This window comes from Nerophis lumbriciformis, linkage group LG03 (assembly GCF_033978685.3).
Source record: "Nerophis lumbriciformis linkage group LG03, RoL_Nlum_v2.1, whole genome shotgun sequence".
Classification (NCBI taxonomy): Eukaryota; Metazoa; Chordata; class Actinopteri; order Syngnathiformes; family Syngnathidae; genus Nerophis; species Nerophis lumbriciformis.
The window spans coordinates 54690001-54702801 of record NC_084550.2 but is presented as its reverse complement, the minus strand read 5'-3'; the positions used below and the strand labels follow the sequence as shown (position 1 = coordinate 54702801).

At 37.5% G+C, this 12801-nt stretch overlaps 1 protein-coding gene across 4 annotated transcripts in view; it reads right to left on the bottom strand.

The window, feature by feature from the left end:
• tox2 (TOX high mobility group box family member 2) overlaps nt 1–12801 on the bottom strand; it is a 350086-nt gene that overhangs the window by 47602 nt on the left and 289683 nt on the right. For all 4 annotated transcript variants that reach the window (XM_061939546.2, XM_061939568.2, XM_061939554.2 and 1 more), the window contains one exon: nt 7663–7893. In XM_061939546.2, the coding sequence (XP_061795530.2) occupies nt 7663–7893 (231 nt within the window). The remainder of the gene's footprint in view (nt 1–7662; nt 7894–12801) is intronic.

Below are 12801 nucleotides of genomic sequence, written 5' to 3'. Positions count from 1 at the left end.
TCGTGGAATCAACACATTATTATGCCTAATTTGGATAACCAGGTATGGTGAAGATAAGGTCCTTTTTAAAAAAGAAAAATAAATAAGATAAATTAAAAGCATTTTCTTGAATAAAAAAGAAAGTAAAACAATATAAAAACAGTTACATAGAAACTAGTAATTAATGAAAATTAGTAAAATTAACTGTTTAACATTAGTACTATTAGTGGAGCAGCAGCACGCACAATCATGTGTGCTTACGGACTGTATCCCTTGCAGACTGTATTGATATATATTGATATATAATGTAGGAACCAGAATATTAATAACAGAAAGAAACAACCCTTTTGTGTGAATGAGTGGGAGGGAGGTTTTTTGGTTGGTGTACTAATTGTAAGTGTATCTTGTGTTGATTTAATTAAAAAAAAGAAAAAAAAGAAAAAGAAAATGATACCGATAAAAAAAAAAAAACGATACCGATAATTTCCGATATTACATTTTAAAGCATTTATCGGCCGATAATATCGGCAGGCCGATGTTATCGGACATCTCTAGTACATGGTGTAATGATAAGTGTGACCAGTAGATGGCAGTCACACATAAGAGCGATGTGTAGACTGCAATATGACACCAGTAAACAACACCAAAACCTTAAATGTTCCATTGAAAATAAAGAACATTACACACGGCGCTCAAAAATCTGTCAAAATGTTTTCGTACAACTTTGAAGCCGCACCGCTTGATGGATTGTCGGCCCATTACGGCTACCGTAGTCAGACATACAAGTATTACTATGTTGTGTGTATAAGGACCGCAAAATGGCAGCCATTAGCAGCCATTGTTTGGCGTTTTGGTTCACAATATTATGCAAAACCAACTTTTTTTTTTACCTTCTGGTACCTGCTGATGTGTATTTGAGATCTGCATAAGTCCTGAAAATTTGCGCTCGTCCGCCACTGTAGTCGGTGCCGATGCCGTAGTCGATAAGCTTCTTCATTTTCAATCAATCAATCATCCATCCATCCATTTTCTACCGCTTGTCCCTTTTGGGGTGGCAGGGGGGTGCTGGAGCCTATCTCAGCTGCATTCGGGCAGAAGGCGGGGTGCACCCTGGACAAGTCGCCACCTCATCTCAATCAATGTTTATTTATATAGCCCTAAATCACAAGTGTCTCAAAGGGCTGCACAAGCCACAACGGCATCAGCGGTTCAGCGCCCACATAAGGGCAAGGAAAAACTCACAACCCCAATGGCACATCGATGTGAATGACTATGAGAAACCTTGGAGAGGACCGCATATGTGGGTGACAGTCCAGTCCGTAGTGGATCTAACATAATAGTGAGAGTCCAGTCCATAGTGGATCTAACATAATAGTGAGAGTCCAGTCCATAGTGGATCTAACATAATAGTGAGAGTCCAGACCATAGTGGATCTAACATAATAGTGAGAGTCCAGTCCATAGTGGATCTAACATAATAGTGAGAGTCCAGACCATAGTGGATCTAACATAATAGTGAGAGTCCAGTCCATAGTGGATCTAACATAATAGTGAGAGTCCAGACCATAGTGGATCTAACATAATAGTGAGAGTCCAGTCCATAGTGGATCTAACATAATAGTGAGAGTCCAGTCCATAGTGGATCTAACATAATAGTGATAGTCCAGTCCATAGTGGATCTAACATAATAGTGAGAGTCCAGACCATAGTGGATCTAACATAATAGTGAGAGTCCAGTCCATAGTGGATCTAACATAATAGTGAGAGTCCAGTCCATAGTGGATCTAACATAATAGTGAGAGTCCAGTCCATAGTGGATCTAACATAATAGTGAGAGTCCAGTCCATAGTGGATCTAACATAATAGTGAGAGTCCAGTCCATAACTACCTTCTTCTTTAAAACTACCAGTGTAGTGGGATTACATAATTCACCCACGGAACTTTAGTTATTAGAGAGTTCCGGTCGGATGGTTTTTCACGGGACACATTTCCGGTGTTGTTTTGTCTGGATGAGAAGATGCTGCTCCGTCATTGATTGAAGTAAAGTCTGAATGTCATTAAAACAGTTAGCTCCATCTTTTCACACTTCTTCCACCCCCGTCCTTGCACGCTACACCGCTACAACAAAGATGACGGGGAAAAGAGACGCTGCCGAAGGTCAGCCACGTAAATAAGACGCATCCGGAAGCGACTGTCAAAAAGCGGCTTAAAGATGATCTGTAAAACATAATCTATGCAACATTTTGACCAAAGAACCACCCTTACATGTTATGTAGACCACAAGGAAGTGTTTTACATTTAGAAAAAAAAATAAAAATATGAACCCTTTAATGCGCCTTATAATCCGGTGCGCCTTTGTATGAAAAATAGACCCACTCATCGGCAGTGTGCCTTATAATCCGGTGCGCCCTATGGTCCAGAAAATACGATAGTCCGTTTTCCTACGCAACAAACAATCCAACACGTTGGTGACTAGGTTTATGCAATTATTTTTAATCAGTCCATCCATCCATCTTATCCTAGGTCGGGTCGCGGGGGCAGCAGCCTAAGCAGAGAAGCTCAGACTTCCCTCTCCCCAGCACTTTGTCCAGCACTTTATCCAGCGCCTCCCAGGGGGATCCCGCGGCGTCCCCATTTTTAATTAGTACGACAGCAAAATAAGCCACAATGGCTGCAAGTGCCGGTACTTTGATAAAGAAGGTGAGAAACAATACCTCGTAGCGAACTACAGAAAACTATTTGAGAGCCAAAATGGACAATTAGAGCAGACAAACCATTGCAACGTGTAACCAGAACAATCCTTATCTATAGTTCAACTCCCTCTGCATTGGCTTTGGCAAGACCGATCTGTCAACACCCCAGCGAGACCAGTGCAGTGAAAGATGCCCTGAAAAATCCTTCTTTAAAGATACCTGGGTTGTTGACTCTGTCGGGACGCCGAGCGGAGCGACGTCCGGACTTATGGACAAAACACGCACCCATGGAATACGCATACTTAGCCCCGCCCACACCCCCTGCCTTCGTCACTACGATGCCTTATAGAGCAGCTCCCTGATATCTACAGCTTCGGACCGGACCTTGTTGTTGTTTTCCGATCTCAAATTGATTAGACTTAGACAAACTTGAATGATCCACAAGGGAAATTGTTCAACACAGTAGCTCAGTTACAATGATGGAAAGTGTAAGGATGGAAAGGACAGTGCAGGTATGAATAGACTAATATAGCGATAAAAAATCTAACATATATACGAATATATACATATGTGTACAGAATAATATATATACAGATTAGAGATGCGCGGTTTGCGGACACAACCGCGGAGTCCGCGGATAAACCGCGGGTCGGGCGGGTAAAAATAGATTTTAAATAGATGCGGGCGGTTGGCGGTTGAACCAATTCGGAAATATATATACATAGTTAAATGTTGTTACCCACATACGAAAAACGAGCAGCACTCTTTGAAACAGTCAATTGTTCATCAGGCACCGCGTCCCAGCAACAAGTGGCGCAAGTGAGCGCTCCTTCAGCGCAGCAGGGCACATTTTAGAGGCCAGGCGCTCTCGCCTGAATCCTGGCACTGTAGATGCCATTTTATTCCTGCGTAGTGCTAACAAAAAAAAAAGTAAGTAGACATACGGTTGGATATGTTAAACGAATTAGTCTACGTTACCTATAGGCTATACCAAATAAGCCCATGTCTAACCTATATTGAGTTCGGTCAGCTAAATAATTTTGATGGTTACGTGTTGTTTGGGCGCACTACAATGCAAAGGAATTAAGGCAATTGCGTTGTTTATTGTGTTTTTTTTCTATTCGAGATATACTACAATGTGTGAATAATTATTTGGCCTCGCTTTCAAGTGAAGCGCATCTCCGATTGGCGACAATGTAAGGCTATTTAGCCTGCTTTGTTTGTCGCAACCGTCTATTTTCATTATAATTCAAGTTTGATGATAAAGTGCAGTCTGATGGGTTTGATTTCCCCCCTTCAGCTATTTGCCTTGGCCAATAAGTTGCAGGTAATTTATTATTATTTATTTAATTTATTTTTGTTTAAATAGAGATGACATACATATGTTATTGTATGATTTAAGTTTGTGCGCATGATTGACAGCCTAAGGCTTATGAGGCACTTTTTTATTTTTTTATTTCAACTTAAAAACGTATGAGCCTATATGCCTATGCCTAGAACATAGGCTATGTGTTTATCTTTATTTTCCTGCCTGTCGTTGACATTGGAGATTGTCTGATATTTTGTCATGGCTGCAGATCAATCAATAAAGGTTCATCTTTGTCGCAAAATTGTTTCACTGTGCACCCCGCCTTCGTCCCTATTTGAGCATTATAACGTTAGCAAGTTAATATTCATTGAAATAAATTCAGAATTTTTTTTTACCTAACGAAAATATAGGCCTAGTCTTTCTAAAACATTTTTTTAACTTCTTAAAAGCCTCGTTCTGCTTTCTGCAACAGCACACACAAAGTGTGAGGAACGCACTATCTGAGGGCATTGGCAACAATAGTCAACACTTTCTTAATGGAAATGACAATAATATTATAATAATGATAAATAATATTATCACGCATTAATATCTCTTAGCCACGAATGCGTGGCACGCATTGAATGTCTCTGCTACATTGGATCAGTCTCCTTTCTTTAACAGGCAAAAGCTTTATAACCTCACTAATGCCTTGCATCGTCTATATTAGATATATAACAACGGGCGGGTGCGGGCGGGTGTGGTTTTGATAAAATGTTGGTTCGGGTGGATGGCGGATGGTTGACGACTTTTGTGATGCGGTTGCGGATGAAATAATTGCCTATCCGCGCATCTCTAATACAGATATATTATATTATGTCTATAACATATATACAATATATACCAATGACCATGTACAATATTACAGTATATACAGTATATGTGACAGCAGCAGCATAAAATAGAGAGTAGATCCAGCAGGGAATAGAAAATAGACATTATAAACATTATAAACAAAGAGAAGTAGCTAAAGAGAATGAATTAACCGACTAATTGCATGTATTCTCTTTTCTTTGGATCATTGGGTAAATTGCTTCGGTTTTCGTACAATTTGCTTTAAATTAGACCTTTACCACTACCACGGTTAAAAGAAAGCTATAAATAAGAGATTAAAAAGACTTGATTTTTACTGTAAATGTTTTTTTTTTTAATCCTTTCATTACAGAAAACAGTAATTGCGCGAGAAATTTGGTTTTTTCGTTCTCTGATATAAATGATTATTCATCTCACGATAGATGACTGGAAAGAGTGTAATTGGACCAGTGATCGTCAAGACAGGCCAGCTCGCTCCTGCCCTTCGCGACATCGTTAGCGCGGGCAATTGATGAAACGTTTGAGTAAACAGACAAATGTGTGAATAAATAAAGGGACAAAATAATTAGCAGCGGCAAGGTTATTTATCTCTCGACAGGTACGACTGTGAAGGACGGAGGCTTCTTTAGAGATGCTGAAGGGGTTAAGCAGCACACACACACACACAAACACACACACATGCACAAACAATAACATTTCAGCAGCAGATGTCCTTGAGGCCAAAGCAAGGATGGGGGGTGGGATTGCTAATCTTGTATTCCCAGCATGATCAAATCACCCGGCAACACATATAAATAAAAGGACAGGAAATGAGGAATTCACATTCAAGGGTGTCAGCGGCGAAATGAAGATTCATGGTTGAGGAGGGTGGGCCGAGGCGGGCAAAAATTAACTGCCAGTGAGCGAACGCCATGGACGGCCTCCAAAGTCCGGCACGCAACGCAAAAAAAAAAACAGCACACCCGACTTGAGGCTTTCTGTCAACTATTATTTAGTTCCTCCGTTTTAAATATGGAAATGTATGTTTGTATAATGTGCACTTATTAGCAGTGTTTGGACATTTTTTAAAGTAACTAAGTTACTTCAATTATTAATGGAATTATTCTTTAATAAATGTAATTAACTACAATGGAAAGTAATTAAATCGTTACATAAAAAAAATATAAAAGAAATCTTCAAATACCTCGCATATGCAGTTAAGAGACGTTTCATGAGAGCAGAGTGAGTGCCTTTAAAGGGAAACATTATCACCAGACATATGTAAGCGTCAATATATAACTTGATGTTGCAGAAAAAAGACCATATATTTTTTTAATCGATTTCCGAACTCTAAATGGGTGAATTTTGGCGAAATAAACGCCTTTCTATTATTCGCTCTCGGAGTGACGTCACATCGGGAAGCAATCCGCCATTTTCTCACTTTCGTCGGTGTGTTGTCGGAGGGTGCAACAACACGAACAGGAACGGATTCAAGTTGCACCAGTGGCCCAAAGATGCGAAAGTGGCAAGAAATTGGACGAAATTTGTTCAAAATACGAGGCTGTGGGGAAAGCCGACGAAATGGTCAGTCGTTTGTTCCGCACACTTTACCAACGAAAGCTATGCTACGACAGAGATGGCAAGAATGTGTGGATATCCTGCGACACTCAAAGCAGATGCTGATATCAACTCCAAAACTGGACAGATCAGCTTTCAGGAAAAGAGAGCGGATGAGGGTATGTCTACAGAATATATTAATTGATGAAAACTTTATTCATTACTCGCGGTTTTACGTAAATTATTATACATAAACTGTGTTTACCAATAATTTAGCTTAAAAACATTTAAATGCAGACAGCCCTGAAATGGGCTGTCTGCACTCTCAAAGTGCATGTTGTTGCCAAATGTATTTCATATGCTGTAAACCTAGTTCATAGTTGTTAGTTTCCTTTAATGCCAAACAAACACATACCAATCGTTGGTTAGAAGGCGATCGCCGAATTCGTCCTCGCTTTCTCCCGTGTCGCTGGCTGTCGTGTCGTTTTCGTCGGTTTCGCTTGCATACGGTTCAAACCGATATGGCTCAATAGCTTCAGTTTCTTCTTCAATTTCGTTTTCGCTACCTGCCTCCACACTACAACCATCCGTTTCAATACATGCGTAATCTGTTGAATCGCTTAAGCCGCTGAAATCCGAGTCTGAATCCGAGCTAATGTCGCTATAGCTTGCTGTTCTTTCCGCCATGTTTGTTTGTGTTGGCTTCACTATGTGACGTCACAGGAAAATGGACGGGTGGTTAAAATCAGGCACTTCGAAGCTTTTTTAAGGGATATTGCGTGATGGGTAAAATTTTGAAAAATATAATAAGCCACTGGAAACTGATTTTTAATGGTTTTAACAATTCTAAAATTGTGATAATGTTCCCCTTTAACGTATATTATGGTAAGAGTCATTCAAATAACTATAACATATAGAACATGCTATACGTTTACCAAACAATCTGTCACTCCTAATCGCTAAATCCCATGAAATCTTATACGTCTAGTCTCTTACGTGAATGAGCTAAATAATATTATTTGATATTTTACGGTAATGTGTTAATAATTTCACACATAAGTCGCTCCTGAGTATAAGTCACACCCCCGGCCAAACTATGAAAAAAACTGCGACTTATAGTCCGAAAAATACGGTAGAAGATGTGTTTAGTGAGTACATTGCTTCTGCCTCATTTCAATCAATGTGACCTCAATGCAGTGGTTTAAAGGTTTTATGAACCTATATTCTTTATGATCCTGATCTGAGAAAAATGTTACTAAAAAACGAACGCCGTCCATTTTTGCAGACACAGTACCTGCTTCTGCTCTTCTCCCAGTCCGTCCCACATGGACGCGACTATCTTGGACACGTCCCCGAAGGTGGCGTTGGGATTCTGTCCCTTGATGGCCGCCTGGGTGTCTCTGAAGAACAGGGCGTACGCAGACACGGGCTTCGTGGGCTCGTTGGGATCCTTCTTCTTCTTCTTCTTCTGAGGCTTGGGCTTGGGCTTCATCATCTCGGAAGATGGTCGTTTCTCGCCCGTGATCTGCCACAAACAAAACAAAAAACCCGAAAGAAGCTTATAGACCAAAAAAAAAAAAATCAGAGCCCAAATGATGTTAATACTAGAAGATGAAACTGAAACTCTCCTCATTTACTTTGTTCTGCTGCTGCCAGCATAACACTCTGCAGCCCCCCTCCCCTCCCTTCCCGCCGAATCTATTAAATCTTTTCAACAAGTTATAAAATCGGACATTTCAGAGCTGAGAGGAATTTTAAATCACCTACTGGATCCGCTCCAGCTTTGATGGTGGTCTCAGAAGTGGAGAGGAGAGTGCAAAATGGAATCACTTACTGATAAGAGAGATGCTAATCATTTTTATTCACATATAGAAATGGGAAAGGAAAATATTCTCGACAAACATGAAAATGCAGTCATTTCTAATCGCTAATAGTGCATCCAGCCACGGACTGTACGTGAAGGTAAGTGGAAACAGCAAATTTATAATAACACGTGTGATATTTTATGTTGCACGGTTGTAGTGTGCTCATGAAAGCACACCTGGGAAGTACAATGTACAGTCGCGGTCAAAAGTTTACATACACTTGTGAAGAACATAATGTCATGGCTGTCTTGAGTTTCCAATCATTTCTACAACTCTTATTTTTTTGTGGAGCACATACATGTTCGTCACAAAAAAAAACATTCATGAAATTTGGTTCTTTTAGGAATTTATTATGGGTCTACTGAAAATGTGAGCAAATGTGCTGGGTCAAAAGTATACATACAGCAATGTTAATATTTGGTTACATGTCCCTTGGCAAGTTTCACTGCAATAAGGCGCTTTTGGTAGCCTTCCACAAGCTTCTGGTAGTGTTTATGACCACTCCTCTTGACAAAATTGGTGCAGTTCAGCTAAATGTGTTGGTTTTCTGACATGGACTTGTTTCTTCAGCATTGTCCAAAAGTCAGGACTTTGGGAAGGCCATTCTAAAACCTTAATTCTAGCCTGATTTATCCATTACTTTACCACTTTTGACATGTGTTTGGAGTCATTATCCTGTTGGAACACCCAACTGCGCCCAAGACCCAACCTCCGGGCTGATGATTTTAGGTTGTCCTGAAGAATTTTTCATTGTCCCATTTACTCTCTGTAAAGCACCAGTTTCATTGGCAGCAAAACAGACCCAGAGCATAATACTACCACCACCATACTTGACGGTAGGAATGGTGTTCCTGGGATTAAAGGCCTCACCTTTTCTCCTCCAAACATATTGTTCGGTATTGTGGCCAAACAGCTCAATTTTTGTTTCATCTGACACCACATGGACAGAGATAAGACCTTCTGGAGGAAAGTTCAGTGGTCAAAAATTCAAGCAGAAGCTTGCCAGAAGCTTGTGGATGGCTACCAAAAGCGCCTTATTGCAGTGAAACTTGCCAAAGGACATGTAAGCAAATATTAACATTGCTGTATGTATACTTTTGACCCAGCAGATTTGCTCACATTTTCAGTAGACCCATAATAAATTCATAAAGGAACCAAATCTTCATGAATGTTTTTTGTGACCAACAAGTATGTGCTCCAATCACTCTATCACAAAAAAATAAGAGTTGTAGAAATGATTGGAAACTCAAGACAGCCATGACATTATGTTCTTTACAAGTGTATGTAAACTTTTGACCGTGACTGTACCTATGGATGAAACTGTCATGTGTCCGTAGAAATGTTCACATTTCAGCCTACAAGAATTCCACTTCCAACTAGAGAAAACATGTAAGTTGTGTATTTTTGTTTGTTTGTTTTTCACATTTTAGCAGCGCATATGCTAACATTAGCCCCCCCCACACACACACACTTGTATTTGTTACCTTCTTGAGACCTCCGAAAAATGCCTACCTTTTCAGGTCCACCCTTTCTAGATATTTAAAGATTTGTATTTACAACACTAATAATATATACATACTATGCAAATATAAAAAAAGCTTGTTGTGAAAAATGAGTTGGAATTTCACAAGAAAAAGGTCACAATTTCACAAGAAAAACTTAGAATTTTGGCGGTATTATAATAAAAGTTGTAATTTTAATCAACGCAAGTCAAAATTTTACAAGAAAAACTGAACATTTGTGCTATATTATGATAAAAGTTGGAATCATACTCAATAACAGTCACAATTTTACAAGAAAAGCTTCAATTTTGGGCAATTTTATGAAAAGAGTCGTAATTTTACTAGACAAATGTCAAAATTTTACAAGAAAACAAAACATTTTTTGGCAACATTATAATAATGGGAATTTTACTTGGCAAAATTATGACAAGAGTCATCATTTACTCAAAAAAAAATTCACTATTTTACAAGTACAACAAAAACATTGGCAATATTGTGATAACAGTCCGAATTGTATATGACAAATGTCACCATTTTGCATTTAAAAAGTAATAATTTATATTGCAATATTACAGAAACAAAAAGAATATGAGAAATTGTTCCCAATTTGATAAGAAAACAGTTATTATTATTATATATTATCAGTTTTTTTTTAAATTTGTAATTGGTTTTTAATCTTCATTATTTACTTTGTTATTACAGTATGTCTCTATATACATATTTATTTATTTATTTTTAATTAATTTTGGCCAGAGGGGGAGCACTTTTTAAACCCACACAGTCAATTTTTGGGACCACCTTAATTTTGATAGATTTCCCCACCAGGGGTGCAAATGAGACATTCTCTATTAGATGCAATGGTTTTCCGTATTGAGACCATGATTTATGTCCTAACTTGTTCACCGGTCCTCATATGGAAGGTACTTTTCCTTGTTGATGTCTCAAGAATGGTAGAAAAACAAGAACGAACACACACACACACACACACACACACACACGCTTACTTACTAACTATGGTTCTAGTGTAAGTAACATTAAAAAAATAGTCTACCAGTTACTTTGTGCTTGAGTATTTTTTTCACAGAATATTTACTTTTCCTTGAGTAATTATTTAGATGACTAATTTTTACTTTTACTTGAGTCATGTTACTCTAAAGCAGGGGTGTCAAACTTGTTTTCATTGAGGGCCACATCGCACTAATGGCTGACTTCAGAGGGCCACTTTTTTTAAATTCATTAAAATTATGCATGCAGGCAATAACCTGTGATTAATCAAAATTCAAATGTATCTGATTTAAAAAAAAAAAAAATCATTTGACATTATTGACATAAATATGTACCAGTAACCCCCTCATATTATTACATTATAATACGCATCTATGCACTTTATCATTAGATTTTTTTCATATACAAACAATGGATAAATCATACGTAAAAGTGACAAGCAGATATTCAACTGTTTACTTTTATCTTTACTAACCTATTTTTTGTAATACACTATATAATAATGTCACATTTGGCATGATTAGATAATAACGTTTAAAAGATACAAATTTTTTCCTGTCAGAATCAAAAATTATTTTCATTTAGTAAAAAAAATGAAGTATTTTATTTACACACATTTTTCCCAGGCTTTCGCGAGCCTCGTTTTTATTAATTTGTATTGTAATTTTTATGCTGTAAAATCATAAGTTAAGTAGATATTTAAGTATTTATTTGTATTAAAAAAATTTTGGGGGGGAAGTTTAAATAATAATAATAATACATTTAATTTCATAGCGCCTTTCAGGAAACTCAAGGTCGCTTTACAACAATATAAAATGCCATAAAACCAAGGCATATAAATAAACAACGCAATAGAATAAAAATAGGGCAAGAGTATTTGGTGAGTTAGACAGAGTAGGCAGACCAGAAAAGGTGTGTTTTGAGTTTGGATTTGAAGATGGGCAGAGAGTCACGGTATGTATGATAATATACCATATTTTTCGGACTATAAGTCACAGTTTTTTTCATAGTTTGTGGGGGTGCGACTTATACTCAGGAGCGACTTATGTGTGAAATTATTAACACATTACCGCAAAATATCAAATAATATTATTTAGCTCATTCACGTAAGAGACTAGACGTATAAGATTTCATGGGATTTAGCGATTAGGAGTGACAGATTGTTTGGTAAACGTATAGCATGTTCTATATGTTATAGTTATTTGAATGACTCTTACCATAATATGTTACGTTAACATACCAGGCACGTTCTCAGTTGGTTATTTATGCCTCATATAACGTACACTTATTCAGCCTGTTGTTCACTATTCTTTATTTATTTTAAATTGCCTTTCAAATGTCTATTCTTGGTGTTGGGTTCTATCAAATAAATTTCCCCAATAAATGCGACTTATACTCCAGTGCGACTTATACTCCGAAAAATACGGTACAAACCAGTGGATAAATCATACGTAAAAGTGACAAGCAGATAGTCAACTGTTTATTTTTATCTTTACTAACCAATTTTTTGTAATACACTATATAATAATGTAATATTTGGCATGATTAGATAATAACGTTTAAAAGATACACATTTTTTCCTGTCAAAATCGAAATAATTATTTTCATTTAGTAAAAAAATTAACACGCATTTTTCCCAGGCTTTCGCGGGCCTCATTTTTATTAATTTGTATTGTAATTTTTATGCTGTAAAATCAAAAGTCAAGCAGATATTTAAGTATTTATTTTTAGTCAGACAAAAAATGTTTGGAAAGTTTAAATAATAATACATTTAATTTCATAGCGCCTTTCAGGAAACTCAAATATGTATCAATATGTGTCAAATAATGTATAAAATACAATAACACCAAGGTATATAAATAAACAACGCAATAGAATAAAAATAGGGCAAGAGTATTTGGTGAGTTAGACGGACTAGGCAGACCGGAACAGGTGTGTTTTGAGTTTAGATACATTACGTTAAATTTAGTGAGAAAATATTAAGTACCGTATTTTTCGGACTATAAGTCGCAGGTTTTTTTTATAGTTTGGCCAGGCTCCAGTGCGATTTATATGCTTTTT